Source organism: Arvicola amphibius, chromosome 4, assembly GCF_903992535.2.
Source record: "Arvicola amphibius chromosome 4, mArvAmp1.2, whole genome shotgun sequence".
In the NCBI taxonomy this organism is placed as follows: domain Eukaryota; kingdom Metazoa; phylum Chordata; class Mammalia; order Rodentia; family Cricetidae; genus Arvicola; species Arvicola amphibius.
This window is the reverse complement of record NC_052050.1, coordinates 1401278-1420978: the sequence shown is the minus strand read 5'-3', so window position 1 is coordinate 1420978 and position 19701 is coordinate 1401278. Positions and strand designations below refer to the sequence as shown.

Below are 19701 nucleotides of genomic sequence, written 5' to 3'. Positions count from 1 at the left end.
CTGGCCTCCACTACTAGCATTGCCACACTGCTCTGGTTAATGATTCCCCAGCAGCACTTCGGGCTGTCTCCTCAAAGGTGACCAGGTGACCTGGGCATGACCCTGCTAACACCTGGGGCAGTAGTGAGAGATCTCAAGAACCCCGGGTTGGGACTGTCCTGGGTCCTGGGAAGTTCACCTCTGCTCAGCTGGGACCAGCATCTCTGATCAGGGGGTAGAGTGACCACTGCTGACCCCGCCCCTGTGATTCTGGGTGTCTTTCTGACCATGTGCTTTAGAATCTGAAGGCAGACCCGAGGGTGTGGAAGATGCAATGCGGATTGTGGTAAAGCACTCACCTGTGTAAACTGAGCCCTTTCCAAGCACTGCAAAAAAAAAAAAAAAAAAAGTTAAGCCCTAATTTGACAGGTGAGGTCCCTCCCCAAGTCTGGCCACCCCAGCCTTTCTCTGCCTGATCTAGATTACATGTGGGTCCTAGATCACTGCTTGTGTGTGTTGAGGTCAATCCTAGCTGCCCAGTAAGAACTTGTCTCAAAGATAAAACTTTAGTCCTTAGCTCCTGGCCTTCGTTTCCCTGTCAGGGCTTGTTCTTGCTCTGTACCATGTAAGCTTTCTCCCATGGATTGGGGTCCTCTGGTCTGGAATAGATTCCAGCTCTCTCAGAGAAGGGTAGATGCATGCATATATATCTGTAGTCTGGTCTTCTCCATTCTAGACAGCTGTGGGCATAGCTTTGTTCCCGTGCTAAGTTAGCCTTGAACAAGGCCATTCCACTGTTTAAATTTCTGGGAAGGTCAGTCAAGCCCGAGTCTACCCAACCCTCGGTCCCGTGGCCCAAGATGTCTCACCCAGTTCCTCTCCGTTCCTGGGCAGGGCTGGTCTGTGTCAAGACCAGGTGCTGCTTCTGGTCTCTCAGCAGCCTGTAGAGCTGACCTGGGGACCTGCCTGTCCCCAAAGTACGCACGGTCCCCTCCCAGCTGCAGGAGAGGAATGGATCCAGTACAGAGTAACCCTAACCACCTTGCTGTAGACGTCATCCCCGAGTGTAGTGCCCTGGGCATGGGAAGGAACGCCAGGACAGCACCACCCCCCATGTGAGGTGCCAGGAGCTCCGGAGGCTGGTTCCCCGACAATGAGCATCTCAGCATGGGAGGCCGCCTGGGGTTCTGGAAGACACAATTTGCTCCGTTTCACCTCCCTCCCTGCTGTGAAGCTGGGCACTGGGTGGCAGGACTGGATACTGTAGGGCCTGAGCTGTTTGCCAGGTGTTTCTCTGCATCAGAGACCAAATCAGAGCTGCAGGGGAGGTCTTTGCTTACTCATATAGCCAGACTTAAAGCAGCCTTGGGACTTGGAATTCATCTTGCCTAGCAGGTGCACCCTTAGGCTAGGAACATACACGGATTTCTTTGCCAATTGTTGGGAGGTGGGGATGGCCCAGCAAATTGGAGCTGCTTCCTAGGAGCCTGAGCCAGTAACCAACTATGAAGACTTCACAGCTCAGAACCTTCTTCTCCATGGCGGCCGCCTAGGGCTGTGTCCACCGCAAGGCTTGAGCCGAGTTGCTCTTGGCAGGGACTCACTGGGTGTGTGGCATGGGGGAGGAGCACCGCTATCCTTCACTGAGAGTCTTTTGTCCGTGGTTTCTATTTAATTTGCAAGCCGGCCCCAAGAAGGTTTCCATCCCCCTACATCTGGGCGGGGGCTGGACTCTCTGGTCAGGGGAGGATGGGGGACAGAGGTCCATTGCTGCAGCACGTGTCCTTTGCCTGGGTAACACGAATCGGCACCAGGGGTGTAAGTTCAGACTAGGGCTAGTGGGGTTGGTAGGAAACCAGCCTCCCGATGGGTGTAGGATGGCAGACCACTTTCGGATCTGCGACTCAAGCCATAATCTAGAGAGCGGAGGTGGCTATGGCCTAGCTCCAGGGGTTTCACAGTCGTCTGCGGCGGACCCCTGCCCCTCGCAGCCACCGCTTTAAGAGGGCGGGCGGAGCCTCCCAAAGCCCGAGTCCTGCCGCGGGTGGAGTCCGCCAGGCCCCGCCCCTGAGGCCGCGCGGGCGCATTGGCTGCACCAGGCGCGGGCGCTCGGTGGCACTTTGAACCGGGTGTCAGGAGGCTGGAACCGGAGTTGTGGTGCTGACCTGGGTCGGGCCAGGTCGCTGCTGCTCTGGCCATGGCCGAAGCTCGGACATCTCGCTGGTACTTTGGGGGACTGGCCTCCTGCGGGGCCGCCTGCTGCACGCACCCGCTGGACCTCCTCAAGGTGAGCCTGAGTTTCAAGGCCGAGCGTGCGCGTGAGCCCCAGGCGCCGGGGACCGTCCCCGGCCTGGCGCCCACAGGACGCCTACTGCGGCCGCCGCTTGACTGCGCACCCGGCAATTACCGCCACGCTGGCCTGCGCCCTGAGCCCCGGCCGCCCTGCTCTGGGCCTGCGGGCGCCACTACGCTGGTTTCCCAGTAGGCAGCGGTGGAAAACTCCCCGGGGACCCTCTGCAGATGGCTCTCTCGGGGGACGGGCGACGGGGACATCCCCGCTCCTCAGCTTACCAGCTGGTTCTCCCCCATCTTTAACAGATGGCTGTCTGTCCCGCCTCTGCCGCTCCGAGCCGTTCCTCGGCGGCAAACATTCGACAACTCTGATTAAAAGTTGAGGGTAGAGTTGCAGGGGACACAGGTGTTGGAACTTAAAGACCAGCCTGGTCACAGCAGCAGAGCTCCCTGCCTGCTTAGCACCACCTACGGTGCAGGGCGAAAGTGAGGGCGATGGGCTAGGTGGTGCTGTGACCTCGGTCATCTGCTTCCGCCTGAACGGATGCTACGTTAGGATCAGCACGCCCCCAGGTGAGCGAGGAGACCCGGCATTCCCCGGGCTCTGCCCAGTGAGTCTGACCCGCTCAGCACAAGAAACAACCCAGCACTCGGGAGGCAGAAAAAGTTCCAGGCTAGCCTGGTCTACCGAGCGACTTCCAGGATGGGCCAGAGCTACGCAGAGAGAGCTTGTCTCGAACCTTACGCCCCTCAAAGGAAAAAAAAAAAATGAGACACGTGGGCTTGTGGGATTTTTGTCTTTTCTTTCCGTTTAAAAATAAACGCTTATAGAGCAAACTAAGAGCAATCTTCCTGTTCCCCAGGGCCAGGGAAGTCCCGGGGGATTTTTTTTTTCCCCCTGATTCTTTGTTTATTCAGAGAACAAAGATTTGGACCCAGGGGGCTCTGACTGCCATTTCCCTCAGGCCCCACCGTTGGACTGGCCTTTGAGGTTTGAGCTGGTGATCTAGTCTCTGCATCTACCACTTGAGACTTCCCTGCTAGTTTGTCTCTGCCTGGGACCCTGCTTCCTAAGAAAGGCTGTCGCTTTTTTTTTTCTTTCTTTCTTGTTTGTAGCCCAGGCTTGCCTTGAATTTGTTATACAGCTAAAGCTGGCTCTGGATTCCCGTTCCTCCTTCCTCTACCTTCCAGGCGCAGGGATTTCAAACATGCATTATCACCCTCAGTTAGCTTTTCTGATTAGTAAGAATGCTGGCCACTGGGTACAAGGGAGGATTGGAACCTCACTTGTCCTGGGAGTGGCGCACACAAGTCCAGCCCCTGGGCACTGCCACTGCAGGTGATGTAATAGCAAGAGTACTGATTACTGTGGGAGCGACTTCTTGAGGATATTTTTCCTTTCCTGGCTGTGCCTGTACCTGCAACCTTCTCCATCATGGGGGTCAGGCTCGATGGCTACACTAGGCCTGGGCCCTGAAGGCCTCTCAAGCACCCCACTCCTTGCCTGTCCTCTTGAGTGTTGACTGTGACATAAAAGTCCCAGGTGGTTTATTGTCCGAACTCCTTTGCTTCTCAGCCCCGCCCCCACTCAGGTGTTCCCTGGGAAGAATGGTGCCTGGAGGATCAAGAAAGGCTGCCATGGAAGCCGGGACACCCTTGCTGGACCCGCGCCAGTAGACAGGCGGTGCCCAGCCACAGAGGAGACAGTGGTCAGGGTGTTCCAACAAGGATTGCTCACAGAGACCATTGGAAAACTTGTGTGCAAAGACAGGATCTTCCTGTACTTGAGACTGTCCTCACACTCAGCATCCTCCTGCCTCAGTCACCTGAATAGTTTAGAGTACGTGCCTGAGTTACCGTGCCAACTTTAAAACTTGTTTTGGAGTTCCTCCATGTGTGCCCTTTGCCCTGACTTGGTCCCCTCAGATACAGGGGCATTTGTCCTCAGAGCCACCACTCCCTTGGATAGGCGGCCTAAATCCTCTGTCCCTCTTGACCCACATACTGCAGGGTGACACCCCTGTTGCTGAGAACCAAGCCCCCTCTTTGGGAACTGACACATAAATGCTCAGGACGGGGTCTCCTGAGCCTGAACGTGAGCCACCAATAAGGGGGTGGAAATGAGGAAAGGCCCTGAGAACAGTAACTGTCGTTACCACACAATGAAAGGGAACCATTGCAGGCCTGGACCAGCCTTAGACCCTCTGGGGTCTCTCTATTGCCCCGTCTTAGGTTCCTAACCTCAGCCGGGTGGTGGGGGTGCACATCTTTAATCCCAGCACTCGGGAGGCAGAGGCAGGCGGATCTCTGTGAGTTCGAGACCAGCCTGGTCTACAAGAGAAGTTCCAGGACAGGCTCCAAAGCTACAGAGAAACCTGTCTCGAAAAACGGAAACAAACAAGAAGTTTCCTCCCGTCTAGGCCTGGGTACTGACTGACAGCCCAGACCGCAGCTTTTGGACCTGGAAATGAGTAATCCTTGAAATTGCCTCCGCAGAGCTCTTACGCAGGCCTAGGCAGCCGCCTCATGGCAACTTTGTTTCTACCAACTTGTGGCCGCCGGGTCAGAGCTCCGCTCTGTGAGAACATGACTGTACCCTCCCTGCCTGTGCACAGGTACACCTACAGACGCAGCAGGAGGTGAAGCTACGCATGACGGGAATGGCGCTGCAGGTGATCCGAACCGACGGCTTCCTGGCGCTCTACAACGGCCTGAGTGCCTCGCTGTGTAGGCAGGTGTGTGCACAGGTCTTGGCTCGCTGTCAGGGCTCATGACCCACAACAATCTTTTTTTCTCTCTTGTTGACATCAGCCTCCTAGGTCTTGGCACCAGCCTCTCAGGTCCTGGTTCTGGGGCTCAGTCCTGCGAAGGAGACTTAGGGAGTTCTAGCTACTTTCTCTTTCCCCTCAGAAGAGACACAGGGTGGGTATGGGGCAGGGGTCTGCCTCCCACTTTCAGATGGGAAAACTGAAGCTAAGGACAGCTGGGGACAGCACCTTTGGCTTGGGAATTGGCTTGGCTGCTTGCAAGCTGAGTGACCTTAGAACAGCCACTCGGTGTCCCAGGGCCCATGGGATAATGGCTGGGCTGGGGGGAGTGCCCAGTCCTCTGAGCCAGGCCCCCTCCCCAGATGACCTACTCCCTGACTCGGTTCGCCATCTACGAGACCATGCGGGACTACATGACCAAGGACAGCCAGGGGCCTCTCCCCTTCTACAGCAAGGTGTTGCTGGGCGGCATCAGTGGTGAGCACTGGGTAATCAGAGAAAAGGCTGGGCAGAGTCCCAGGATGCGGGGAACCGGCACATAGTGGCCTTGGCGTTTATGTCACCACAGGTTTAACCGGAGGCTTCGTGGGGACCCCAGCAGATTTGGTCAATGTCAGGTTTGTATGTGCCTCTCGTTCCTCAGGGTCACAGTCTCCCTTGTCCCGAGCAGGCAAGCCCTGCTCAGGTTCCTCCTGAACTCTGCGGTACACTCAGCCTGGGGCCAGCCACGCAGACTCTAAGCCTGGGTTTGTGGCAGAGCTCGGGTAGGCGGTCCTGCACTGCTGACTCTGGTCAGTGAGCTGACCTGGGGCCTAGGGGCTCACCTCTCCCCACCTGTTCTACTGTTGTTTCAGGATGCAGAACGACATGAAGCTGCCCCTGAACCAGCGGCGCAAGTGAGTGGGAGACGGGCTTTGTCCCAGGGTGGGCTGTGGGAGGGTAGGACTGGGAGGCCCATCCAGGGAGGACCCCTGAATAGCTCTGCTCTGACTTAACCAGGACTCCCATACTGCACGTGGGTTTTATGAAAAGGGGAGCTGGTGGCTTTAGATAACATGCTACCCTGGGGTCACTAAGGGGTGTCCCTTGGTCCCCCTAAGGCCTTTAGGTTCTTTCTTATGGGAAGACTCTCACTAGGCTGAGGGCCAGTCCCCATACCTGCCTTCTGGAATTTGCTGGCACCAGGACTGTCATCTAGGGCTGGGCCTCTTTGTAGCTGAGGATAGCCCAAATCAGGTATCTAAGTGCAGGGCCACCCAAGCCTCAGAGCCCATGGAGTAAGGCACATGAGAGAACGGCTTTACAGCCAGGAGGAGCAGCCCTCCTCTTCCACCCCAGGCACAGGGAGCTTTGAGGTTGGGGTCTTCTGCAGCCCTTTGTCCTTCCTGGGAGTATCTGTCCATTCTCATTATCTCAATTTCCTTCACCCTTGGGGAGCCAGGCTGTTTCTCGTCCCGCCTCCCCCCACTTTTGCTTGGGCTCTCCCAAGCCCCAGATCCTCCTAGCTTGGCCTCCACAAAGCTAGGCTGATCCAGTTTCTTATTTTCATTTTGGGATAGGGTCTCGTTCTGTAGCGCAGACTTGAACGCTTGTGCCCACTGAGTGCTGGGATTACGGGCGTGAGCTACCGGGTCTGGCTAGTTTCTGGCTTCTTGTTGGTTCCCCCTTGGGTTCTCCAGCCCAGACGGCGGGAGATAATATGTGCTGGAAGCCACAGCAAGCCTAGGATCCCGTGGGGAAGTGGAACCTCCATCCGAGGAACAGCAGAGCAGACACCAAAGCTTTGCCCACTGGCAAAATGAGCTTGAGCCCATAAGAGTCATTTCCTGAGCTTTCCCTGGGAGAGGCTTACAGGCCTGTGAAATACCCCCATTGAGTATAACACCACGCCAGAGTCCTGTGCCCCATAGTGGCACACCCTGCAGAACATGTGGTAAATCTCATTGACCTGTCTTTGCCCCCAACAGCTACTCTCATGCCCTGGATGGTCTGTACCGTGTGGCCCGTGAAGGTGAGAGGAGAGGAAGTTTACATTGTTGTAAATGTGTATGAATTTGAATACATATTTACATGTGTACTCACTGTGCCTGAGCTGGTGGGCTTGGGGTGGATAAGCAGCCTGCGGGGGGCAGGCAGGGTGGGGAATGAAGTGTCATATAAGGGTTGATGTCACCCCTTGATTCCTCCTGCAGAAGGCCTGAGGAAGCTCTTCTCCGGAGCAACCATGGCGTCCAGCCGTGGAGCCCTTGTCACTGTGGGCCAGGTGGGTTCCTGTGCAGAACGGGGCTTGCGGACAATATCTCTGACCTCTGTCGTCAGGGATCACAGAACACAGCAGCGGGCACGGGGGACCTTGGGGAGATGCCCGCTCTCCTGGGAAGGGGTGGGCGGCCTGCATCTGACCCTCACCTGCGTGTCTGGGTGTGGTGATGGAGTCACTGGGGACCCTGTCTGCTCTCCCCAGGCCTGGGAGCTCGTCTTTAGCCATACTGTCCCTGTTCCTCCCTACAGCTGTCCTGCTATGACCAGGCCAAGCAGCTGGTCCTCAGCACTGGGTACCTATCTGACAACATTTTCACCCACTTCGTCTCCAGCTTCATTGCGGTAAGTGCCCCAACGTGGTTGGAGGAGGCTGAGGGTGGGTGGAGCGAGCCTGGTGCAGCCTCTCTGAGACCATGTTTGGGAACCGAGTTCACAGGTTAGCCCAGGCCGGGATAATTCCTGTTCCCCTCTCCTGGGGACTCAGGTCTTGGCAGCACTGGGTCACTCGGGGATGGGGCAAAGGGCCTTTTTAAAGGTATCCCATGGGCAGTGAAGGCTTGGGAGTGCCTGAAGGCCCGTTGGTGACAAGTTCCCTCCTGCAGGGCGGGTGTGCCACATTTCTGTGCCAGCCCCTGGATGTGCTAAAGACACGCTTGATGAACTCTAAGGGCGAATATCAGGTAAAGACTGGCGGCAGGCTCCAGGGCTGGCTGGAGCTCCTGCCACCTACCATCATTCTCTGGAGCCAGGACCCTCTCAGCTACAGCCCTCATGGAGGCCTAGGGACAACGCTGTTATCCCCTGCCCCCTTCTAGCTGCTCAACTCTGGGTAGCACTCGCCTCAGGGTTGGGGCTGTACTTTCCCGAGGCCTCGGCCTTGGTTTCTCCTTTAGATTTCTTCACCAGTTAATCGGGAAGCTTTTCATGCAGTCAGCAGAATCTGGCCTGTGTGTGGCCGGAGCCTTAAGAGCCATCTGGCTGACTCTCTTTGGCGGCCCATCAGCTTGGCCTATGTGACTTTTACTCTTCTGTCCGTCCCATTGATGTCATAGCCTGAGCTGCTCTCATTTCGGCCCCTGTCACGTTCCCAGGAGCCCTCAGAGCCACCATGCCCGCCTCCTGCCTGGAGAGGTAACCTGTGTGTTTGATGTGTATTTTAGTGTTCTTCACTGTCTCTGCAGGGTGTCTTCCACTGTGCCATGGAGACCGCAAAGCTCGGACCGCAGGCCTTTTTCAAGGTGGGCTGGGGCAGTGGGGCTGAGCCGTGGGGGAGCAACTGGGCCGGGTCTCCCTGGACCTGATGTCGCCACCGCTGCTGTCCTCACCCAGGGCCTCTTTCCTGCGGGCATCCGCCTCATCCCTCACACCGTGCTCACCTTCCTGTTCCTGGAGCAGCTCCGGAAGCACTTTGGCATCAGGGTGCCAACCTGACATCACCAGAGACACCTGGGCCGCGCTCAGTCACTGTGCTGAGCTCCTTGGAAGAGTGGGGGGGGGGAGAGTGGACTCCCCTTCCTGGCCTGGTCCGTGCTGTATCCCCAGCAGGCTTCTGTTCCTCCCACCCTTGGGCTGGCTAGGCCTCCGACCCTGCCTGGGCCAAGGTTTAAGTCAGTGGCCTTTGTCCCTTCCTTAGGCCCACTGGGGTGGAACCTCTGCCCTCCTTGCTCTCAGACTCTCCCCGTACAGGGCTTTTGCCCTGTATCCACCCCATGATTCATTCAGGAGAAGAGGTCTGGCTCAGGCTGGCATTGCTGTCCCCGCCTCCACGGCCGCTCTGCTGCCCTGCCCTGCCTGGCAAGCAGGAGGAAGCTGACTGCTTCCCACTCCCAGCTTGGCCCTCTGTACACTGAGCAGAACCTAGGTGGTGTGGCAGGGTGCGGACCATGGCAGCTTAGCACGCAGACACTTTTGTCATGAGAGGGACCGTCTTATAGTGTTCTTGAAGGCAGTACCTTCAGGAGAGGGGGCAGCAGCGAGAATCGCCACAGATGCCTGACAGTAGAGTCCAGAAAAGGTGCCTGGGGTTCCCTTGGGCGCCTGTTGCCCGCAGCCTTGGCTGCTTTGATGGTCAGTTTTGTTGAACCCTCCCACTCAGCAGCTACTACCCTTGTCAGGAACTGGCTGTGTCCCTCGCTGTGCCCTCCCATGCCTGGGGACTGGTGGGTGAGTGCTGGTAGAGCTGGAGCCATGACGGCTTGTATGTGCTCTCCAGGGATTTGTCTTATGGCAGTGGTCACCCCTCACCATCCCCCAGACTTCAGCCTGGTTTCCCCCAGATGGGGTTGGGTGCATCATGAGGTTGCGCTCTTTGCCCAATTTCCCCTTGCAGTCCCTTGGGCATTGGGTCCTCACCCAGGAGGTGGCAGTGGGCCCAGGGACACCCCTCTTCGGGATCTAATAAACCAAGTGGCCTGGGAGACCTTCATGTCTTCCCTACATGCTCCTCGCCTACTCCAGGCTGCCAGCTGTTCTCTGAGTTCTCTTGCTGTTTAGCACAAAGCATCTACCAAATCAGGGTCACCATCTTCCAGGGGGAGAGCCTATGGGAAGAAGGCTTAGAGGTCGGTAGGAAGGGAGAAACGGTCGTCTTAACCAACAGTAGTAGGGGCCTCTGGAGTCAATTCCCATGCTGTCAGCCACTGGCCAGCAAGCCCAGGAGAACTGGGGATGCCCTCAGATCCACAGAGAATGCAAACAGACTGGAGCCAGGGGTATTCTAGATGTATAAACAGGAGCAAGATGCCAGCTAGGGGTGCCAGGGCCACCATTCTGAATGTCCCAAAGCCACTCTCAGTAAAGCTGGTGCTTGCATTAGAAGAAATGCAGTGGAGCCATAGCCCAGGTACTGTCGTATCATAGGTGTAAACACTTAAGTGGATACTCCTGAAAACACTAAATTTGACAAAGCTACAATTGTAATTTGTTACCCCTGAAAAGTGTAACCTGAGCTGGAAACATAATGATACATAGTAGTCTTGGAACTCCAGATACCGGGTAATTCCACTGTGAGGATTTCAGTCTCTGTGGGGCTGGAGATCAGACCCTGGGTTTTATGCTTACTAAGTAAACACTGGCTGAACCACATTCCCAGCCTTGCTATGTGCCTCAAACAGGAGGGGCTGCAGCCCCAGCTAGTCTCCAGCATGTTATCCTCCTGCCTCAGCCTCCCAATTACGAAGATGACAAGTGTGGACAGGTTCAGTGTCAGAATTAGGTTTGTGCCAGGTGTGGTGGCTCATGCTTGCAGTTCCTGCACTTGAGAGGCAGAACCAAGGGCTCCAGGTGCTAGCTGCTGACTAAGGTCCTGACTCGGTGGGGTGGGATGAGCTTGTAAGTGGTACCATAGGTCCCACCTGTTGGTCACAAAGCCATTACATTGTCATGGGCAGGCTAGGCATCCTGCCTTTGAGCAAGAGGTGGGAGTCACAGATAAGCTGGGCACTCTAGGTTAGAAGCCCACTCTTTTGTTTCCCCAGCCAAGAACTGGCCTAAACCAGAAACCACTGACTGTTCATGCTCTTTAGATTTGGAGCCCAGAACAGGTCATATCCATGGGACCCAGGCCTCTGGGAAAGCTGATATACACCTAACCTCCCTTCCTCACAATCAGCCCTACTCAGCAAAGCCTCCCTGGAGGCAAGAAAGTACCCAGTCTGGTTTGGTGGGGTTAGGCCTGGCAATAGGCCCTGCAGGGCAGGGTGCAAAAAGCCGATCCTATTGCATTGGCAAGCTCCAGGTAGGTCTAAAGAGACGCTGTCTCCAGAGGGTGGAGAGAGGAAGACTCTGAACACCGACCTCTGACTTCTAAACACGCACACGTGGGCCAATACACCCTCACACACACACAAAAGGCTCTTCAATAAGTGGCGCTATAAAAGCTGCCCCCATGTTCAGGGATGACGTTGGCTGCTAATCCCACACCACACACACTTAGCAGCTCACAGACCCACAGGCAAGATGTCAGATACAGGGCTGAAGAGATGGCTCACCCACTGGTTAAGAGTTCAGTCCCTACTCTACATGTCAGGTGGCTCTGGTTCCAGGGGACCCGGTACCTTCTGGTCTCAGGGACCAGCACACATGTAACAAACAACACGTACACAGATTTATCTGACGTCAGATATAATCAGCACTAACAGAAGCAAGTGAAAAACTGTCCTCCTCTGGGGCCTGCCACAGCAAGCAGCTGGTCACACTTTGCCTTTGGTAGAGACTGTCAAAGGAAGAAGAAAACAGAAAGATTGCGTTCTACTGGGGAGGCAGGAGTCTGCCCCTTTCTTACCAGTGGTCACTCTTGTTTTTTTGCTGGTCTGGAGTTGGAGTGGAAGCAACAATTAAGGAAGTTGAAATGAACGGTTTTGCTGTTGGGGTCTGCGGCTTCTTGTGGAGCCGTGTCTCACTGTCCTGAGGCTGGGGGTGGAACCTCTAGCCTAATGTGTGGCAAACCCAGCCTACCCCTAGGCTGTACTCCAGCCCTCTTTTGTTTTAAGATTTATTTATCTTTTTTTTTTTCTTCAAGACAGGGTTTCTCTGTGTTGCCCTGACTGTCCTGGAACTCATTCTGTAGACCAGGCTGGCCTCGAACTCACAGAGTTCGTCTCTGCTTCCTGGTGCTGGGATTAAAAATGTGCACCACCACTGCCCAGCTTTAACTGATTCTTTAAAAGTTAAAAAAAAAAGCCGGGCGGTGGTGGCGCACGCCTTTAATCCCAGCACTTGGGAGGCAGAGGCAGGCGGATCTCTGTGAGTTCGAGACCAGCCTGGTCTACAAGAGCTAGTTCCAGGACAGGCTCCAAAGCCACAGAGAAATTCTGTCTCGAAAAACCAAAAAAATAAAAATAAAATAAAAGTTAAAAAAAAAATGTTTCCCTTGACTTCCAGGCAGAGTTCCAGCACAGCCAGAACTGTTACACAGAGAAACACTGTCTCAAAAAACAAAAATTAGCCGTTGTCAGCTAATTCTGGGCAAGAGTGGGGCCACCAGGAACCCCAGCTTCTGACTCTCCAGCCTTCCTGGAATTGTTTACCAATAAAGATTTTATTGTTGTTTTAGTGTTCTTTTTTTGTTTTTGAAACCAGGGCTTGCTATGTATGTAGCCCCAGCTGGCCTCAAAAAACTATCAAGCCTTTGGTCTCAACCTCGGAAGCTCTGAGGCTTCAGGCTGCCAAGCCCAGTTCTGTTACTTTTCTAGTTTGGTTTTGTTTTCTTTGAAACAAGGTATCTGTCTTAGGGTTTGTATTGTTGTGATGAAAACCCATTACCAAAAGCAATTTAGGTTTAATTTAGCTTGTACTTCCCAAGTCAGAACAGGAACTCAAGCAGGGCAGGCACTTGGAGGAAGGAGCAGATGTAGGGGCGGTAGAGGCCATGACTTGCATTTTTCGAAACAGTTTCTCTGTAGCTTTAGAGCCTGTCCAGGAACTCGCTCTTGTAGACCAGGCTGGGTTCGAACTCACAGAGATCCGCCTGCCTCTGCCTCCTGAGTGCCAGGATTAAAGGCATGTGCCACCACTGCCCTGCTCACCCTGCTTTCTTATGGAAGCCAGGACCACCTTCCCAAGGTGATGGAGGAGAGTTATCTGTCTATGTTACTTTCATTGGTTAATTAATAAAGAAAACTGCCTTGGCCCTTTAAGAGACAGAAAATTAGGTAGGCGGAGTAGACAGAACAGAATGCTGGGTAGCAGGAGTGGGGAGATGCTTTAGGAAGTCGCCATAGTGAGTCTCCATGCTTTTCCTCTCCGAGACGGACAGCTCGTGGTGCTACACAGATTACTAAATATGGGTTAAAGGAAGATGTGAGAATTAGCCAATAAGAGGCTGAATCTAATGGGCCAGGCAGTGTTTAAAAGAATACAGTTTCCGTGTAATTATTTTGGGTAAAGCTAGCTGGGTGGCGGGACACAGCCCTCCGCTCCTTCTACAGATTGGCGCTCCAACGTGGTGACTAAATCCACCACTTAAAAACCTGAGAGGGCTTTAAATAAAGGAGAGAGAGAGTTTAACACAGCTTTTTGCTGTTTGCCTGGACATGCCGTAGAGAGATTTCCTGTTTCGGCAATAGCGACAGAGAAAACGCTGAGTCATTTTAAAACGCGGCTTCCTGGTGCTGTGCCACCAGTGCAAACTCTGGCTTTAAAGCATTTCAATGGCTTTTATGGGCCTGGATATTTGTGTTCCCACTTGGGATCGGAAGGAGAGTGCTCTGACACCGGGCCAATGGCTCAGTGCTCCCCGCCTGCACCTGGGCAGATGGCAGAATCAGGCTTAGGCGAGCGGGAGAACATGGCGGATTTCTGCCGCCATACAAAGAGATGTTTTCAGACTGCGCAGTGCTCTGCGCATCAGATTTGGCTGTAACTTGGATGAAAAGAGTTTCTGTGCTGCATGCTCAGTCTCAGAGTTAAAGTGCTGAGTGCGGCTTCTACCTGGCGGCCCCAGAGCTAGCAGAAAATGGTACATCTTCCATTTTGAAATTGGAGAGAGGTGGAGCCAACATCAGAACAGCCCAGCGGCTCTGCAGCTCAGAGCTGCAACCAATTCAGAGTCACAAACGGCTCCGCCATGTTGGACTGGGTGGGGCAAGTGCACAGTACCTGTTTTTGACCCAGGAATGTCACAGCTTAGAGTCTTAAGCGCTTAGCGGTGTAAAGGCGCAAATCAAACATGTTTCTGGACAGTAAAAAAATTACAGATTCACAATAGGACAGATTCAGACATATAAGACTTTTAAATGAGTCACAATGTTGGATGAGTGTACGTAGGCTTGAGAGAGAATAAAAAATATAGAAAATAAAGTTAATGCCTTTAAAAAAGGGTAAAGTCTTTAAAGAGACAGAATAAAGTAAGTGATAGAGTAAAAATAAGCCACGTAAAAATGGAAAATTCACAGAGAGTCTGGATGATGTATTTTGTTGTGTTTTCTTTGATTTTTTTTTTTTTTTTACTGTAAAGGAACTAAGTACAGAGACATTTCATTATATGGGCTGCCAGGCTAGACCAGAATGGACATCTTAACGGTATGACTTCAGAATTTGGATCTAAGAACATGATGCTTTGGAAAAGAGGGTCTTCTTTTGTTTTCACAGAGGATGGCACCCTGTGGATTGCTTCTATCCCAATATGGTATGATAGACTACGCCCTCCTGAAAAGTTGCTGTGAACACCTTCAGAAAATTACTTCGCTCAACTGCTGACTGAGATGACCCTGGCACACAGGTTATACCATGAAAGACCTAAATTACAGCGCCCCCATTCAGCAGGAAGCAGTTTGGAGAGAAAAAACTGCGCCCATTTTCCCAAATATTGTTTATAAATGTTCTTTTACATTTAAAGGGTGATATGATATAGATATGAATAATTTGCATTGGTATGGATTTTAAGGTCAATTTTGTTATATGTATATGTATTTCTGATCTTCATTAAGCTATTGTGATTGTGTAGTTCATTTTAAAATGTAATGTACAATTAGGAAATATAGGTTGTAAATGGATAATCATTGATAATAGTTAAGCTTGTAGTCATGTTATTAGATTTTCTAGATATGTAGAGATATATTTCAGTTAGATAGACATTCTTCATATCTTTCAAAGACTGCAGAATATGGCATATAATGTTTTAATAACTTAGGGTTTTTCATGACAATGAGACACGTCTGCTCCTGGCAGCACCAATCTACTTCGAGAGGAAGATGGGCATTGAAGAGGCTACTTATGGAGTTTGTTAGCCATTTGGGCAAGAAACTGCTCTTGCTTGGACTGTTGCATAAACTGGACACAAGGCACCCACAGAAAGAGGACTGCTGAACTTGCCTAAAGGTGAGATGGTCTTTTGGGGTTCCTGATTCATTAAAGAGTCTGTGAGACATTCTGCAGGACACAGCAGAAAGTGACTGAACTGTCTTTGGAATTTCCTGCTTCATGGAAATGTCTGCTGGATACTTATGGGCCTGTAGGCTGAAGATGGATGCCCCAATGGTACAGAGGAACTTTGGGTGACTGTCCAGGCAGCGAGTTGTCTCTGTCATTTCTAGAGTTTGAAAATTACATATGACTTGTTTACTTAGGTAATATTATATCCTTCTGGAGTCTTTGATGGAGTTGAAGAATAAATAGATAGTTATAGCTTTCCTCAGTTATGATAAAAGATAAAATAGATCTAAATATTGTAACTGTAATACTTGCTTGATAACTGTTTTGTTATATGTAATTTTGCTATGTTAAAGTTGAAGCCTTTCTTTTTTGTTTAAACAGAAAAAGGGGAAATGATGGAGGAGAGTTATCTGTCTATGTTACTTTCATTGGTTAATTAATAAAGAAAACTGCCTTGGCCCTTTAAGAGACAGAAAATTAGGTAGGCGGAGTAGACAGAACAGAATGCTGGGTAGCAGGAGTGGGGAGATGCTTTAGGAAGTCGCCATAGTGGGTCTCCATGCTTTTCCTCTCCGAGATGGACGCAGGTTAAGATCTCTCTTGGTAAGCCACACCTCGTGGTGCTACACAGATTACTAAATATGGGTTAAAGGAAGATGTGAGAATTAGCCAATAAGAGGCTGAATCTAATGGGCCAGGCAGTGTTTAAAAGAATACAGTTTCCGTGTAATTATTTTGGGTAAAGCTAGCTGGGTGGCGGGACACAGCCCGCCGCTCCTTCTACACCAAGGATGACCCTGCCCACAGAGGGCTGGGCCCTCCCTCCCACATAAATCACTAAGAAAATGTCCTACAGCCCAATATTATGGAGGCGTTTTTCTCAGTCAGGGTCCCCTCCTCTCATGACTGTAACCCATGTCAAGTTGGCATAAAATTAGCCAATACAAGGCTAGAGAGATGGCTCAGTGGTTAAGAGCACTGACTGCTCTTCCAGAGGACTTGGGTTCATTCCCAGAACCCACATAGCTGATCACAAGCGTCTGTAACTCCAGTTCCAGGGGATCTGACGCCTTCACATAGACACATTCAGGCAAAACACAAATGCACATTAAAAAAAAATAGAGCCACAGTATCTCCATGCAGCCCACAGGACCCCTGAACTCCAGACCCTCCTGCCTCATCCCTCTGTGTTCTGGGATTACAGGCATGCTCCAACACTCTGACCAGTGTTATCAATAACATTTTAATGTCATTTTAAAGATTTGATTTGTTGGGGTTGGAGAGAGATCAATGGTTAAGAGCACTTGCTGCTTTTGCAGAAGACTTGGGTTCAGTTCCCAGCACCTACAGGACAGTTCACAATGATTTGGAACCAGAGTTCTAGAGATCCAACACCTGCTCTTGCTTCCTTGGGTAGTAGATATGCATGTGGTACATAGACAAACATGCAGGCAAAGCACCCAAATATATAAAATGAAGGTTTTTTTATTTTTTAAATTTATTTTCTTTTTTTGTTTTTGTTTTTGTTTTTCGAGACAGAGTTTCTCTGTGGCTTTGGAGCCTGTCCTGGAACTAGCTCTTGTAGACCAGGCTGGCCTCGAACTCACAGGGATCCGTCTGCCTCTGCCTCCCGAGTGCTGGGATTAAAGGCGTGCGCCACCACCGCCCGGCTAAGTCTCTAAATTTATTTTCAACCAGTCTTGATGGTGTATGCCTTTAATCCCAGAAGTTGGAGGACAAAGGCAAGTGGATCTTTGAGTTTGAGGCCAGCCTACAAAGTGAGTTCCAGGACAGCCAGAGCTACACAGTGTGACCCTGCCTCAAAAAATAAAAATTATTTTTATTTATGTGTACATGTATATCTTTGTGTGTGTGCGGTCATACATGTATGTAGTTCTGCAGAAGCCAAAGGAGAGTATTGGGTTCCTGTGGAGTGAGCTGCCTGATAATGGAACTGGGGTTCTCTGCAAGAGCAGTTGTACTGTAGCTGTTGTGACCGATGATCTTCCAAGCCAAACAGCTACTGTCTTAGGGGATTCAGCTGGGCTTGTTGACATTTACACCCACAGGGGATCAGGGGGGTCATGAGACCCTCATGCCAGCAGCCAGCTCCCCCGCATCTGTTGTATACCATGACACCTTAATTACCTGAGGCCTCCCTCCCTGCAAAAGTATATAGACCTGGGGAGACTAGAGGAGGAAGATCTCATCTGTAGCTATGGGGAACCCCCATCCCTGCTGGATGGCCTGTTGAGAGGGAGGGTGCCCACACTCCCATTAGTGACCCTTAGCCTATTATACTCGACAAGGAAGACCAGTAAACTCACTGGTCCCTCAGAGTGAACTTTGACAGAATTGTCCCTGGTTTGTGGTTGAAAGAACATTGCTCATGTCTCCTCCAGAGAAGGAATTTTAACAGCTGAGCAATCTCCACAGTCCAGGTTTTAATTTTACGATTATCTTAAATCTTATTTGTAAGCTATACTAGTGTGTGTGTGTGTGTGTGTGTGTGTGTGTGTGTGGTGTGGTGTGTGTGTGTGTGTGGTGTGTGTGTGTGTGTGCACATGAGTGCAGGTACCCTCGGGGAAGCTGATCCCCTGGAGCTGGAGTTATACGCAGGTTGTAAGCTGCCTGATGTGGGTGCTGAGACTCAGGTCCTGTAAGAGAAGTTTGTGTTCTTTGCAGATAGACCCTCGCATGCCACCAGCTGACGCTTTCCTGGTGGAGCCTGGTCTGGATTCTGAGGTTTTGCAGGATGGAAGAGGTCTGCATGGCCTCCTGGAAATTGTTGTGGGGTATCCATCAAAGAAGACTCTTCAGACATGGTTTTAAGCCAATACAAAGTCTCTATTAATCTTTATTAGTCAGCAGGCAACTACACAGCTTGCTTGTTTGGGTTCCCAGTGTAGCCCCAAGCCTTTCTCAGGGTGAGCTTTTAGGTACACAAACCATGTACTGACTCGACACACTTCAGCTCACAAGAACAGTTAACCAGAAACAGAACTACAGAGGCCAAAAGGCAAGATTAGTGCATTCAGAGATTTTCCCAGAACTGTGACTCTGACGGATTAGGATTTGCTTTGTAGGTGGGGCTTCTCATGCGCTGAGTTAGTCAGTTGTGCTAAGGTATGAGAGCCCATTACAGAAATGACTTGGGTGCTTTTTTTTTCCCCAGGGTCTCTCTGTGCAGAGACCCTGTGGCTGTCCTGGAACTTGCTCTGTAGATCAGGCTGGCCTCAAACTCGGAAAGATCCGCCTGCCTTTGCCACCTTAGTGCTGGGATTAAAGCCATGCACCACCACTGCTCAGATTGCCTTGTTCTTTCTTGGTAAATTGTTTTAGGAAAAGCCGGGTGTTTTCTCTTGGAAGCCTGTGGCCCTGGAGCCTGACTGGGCCAGCCCTGGCCCAGTATCCCCTCCCGCGGGGAGCACGAGAAGACTGTGCACAAGCTGAAGAATTCTATTCTTTCAGACGTGTTGCATTGGCTTAATCAGGATCTTTTCAGCCAAGGGGTTTTAAATTCTTTTCAAGGACAAGGTTTCCAAGAGAACCTGTCTAACAACAAAGCAAAGTTTATCTTTTTTTTTTTTTTTAACTCCTTGACCGCTCCAGGGTACGGTTGAGGTTAGAATGTTTTTATTGTACATATGAGCTAGAATACCACCAGAGGCATCTGGGAGAGTCCAGAGAAGGGAGGGAAGGTAGTAGACACAAGATAGAAGAAGTCAGAGGGTTCAGGCAAAGGAGTCCAAGAGAGAAGGGGCCAAGACAGCATCTAGCCCAAGCACTAGGGTTATACAGGAATGAGAAGAAAGGGGAGAGAAGTTCATGACCTGGAGAAGCTTAGAGTAGCGGGCAGAGCGGGGAGAGTGAGCATGGGTACTAGCATGACCTCTGTGACAGCCTGTGCTTTAGTGATAGTCACTCGTCATTTCTGGCTATCCTGAAACTCACCACCTTGAATTTACAGAGATTTCCCCTGCTTCTGCCAACCCCCCTCTCTCTCTCGATTTAATGTATAAACAAGTATTTTGCCTGTATATATATCTGTGTACCATGTGCATGCCTGGTACCAGAAAAGGGGTTGAATCCTCTGGAATTACAGACAGTGGTGAGCGGCCATGTGGGAACCGGGAACTGAACCAAGACCCTTTGGAAGAGGGGCAAGTGCCCTTAACCACTGAGCCATCTCTCCAGCCCTCAGGTTTCCCTTTTGATCTATGAGGCAGTCTCTGCTTTGCCCTTAGATGTCTGAGGTTGTGTTTCCTGCCTCGGGTGAAGACTCTCCCTGGCAGAAAGCCCTTTCAGGGGTCTTTGATCTTCACTGAGGGTCTTTGCTCCCTGACTAGTCCTATCTTGGCCTGTTTGTGGTCCCTGTGAGCCCCTCCACTTCTCCCGCTCTCCTCCGCATACCTTCCAGCTGCAGTTGATTCAGACGCGCACCGCCCCCTTCTGGTCCTGTTCCCTTTTCACCCCTAACAGCTTTGTCCCTCCCAGGTGACAAGGGATGAAGGGAAGCAAATCAGTC

General features: G+C 51.6%; 1 protein-coding gene across 1 annotated transcript; it reads left to right on the top strand.

Moving 5' to 3' along the window:
- The first annotated feature begins 1792 nt into the window (after nucleotides 1-1792).
- On the top strand, nucleotides 1793-9752 carry Slc25a10 (solute carrier family 25 member 10). Its single transcript, XM_038329106.1, has 11 exons — nucleotides 1793-2266; nucleotides 4887-5006; nucleotides 5402-5516; nucleotides 5608-5656; nucleotides 5894-5935; nucleotides 7007-7050; nucleotides 7232-7302; nucleotides 7551-7643; nucleotides 7904-7981; nucleotides 8483-8539; nucleotides 8631-9752. Exons 1-11 carry the CDS (start codon nucleotides 2177-2179, stop codon nucleotides 8730-8732), a joined length of 861 nt encoding a protein of 286 aa, XP_038185034.1. The 5' UTR covers nucleotides 1793-2176; the 3' UTR covers nucleotides 8733-9752.
- Nucleotides 9753-19701: the final 9949 nt, after the last annotated feature.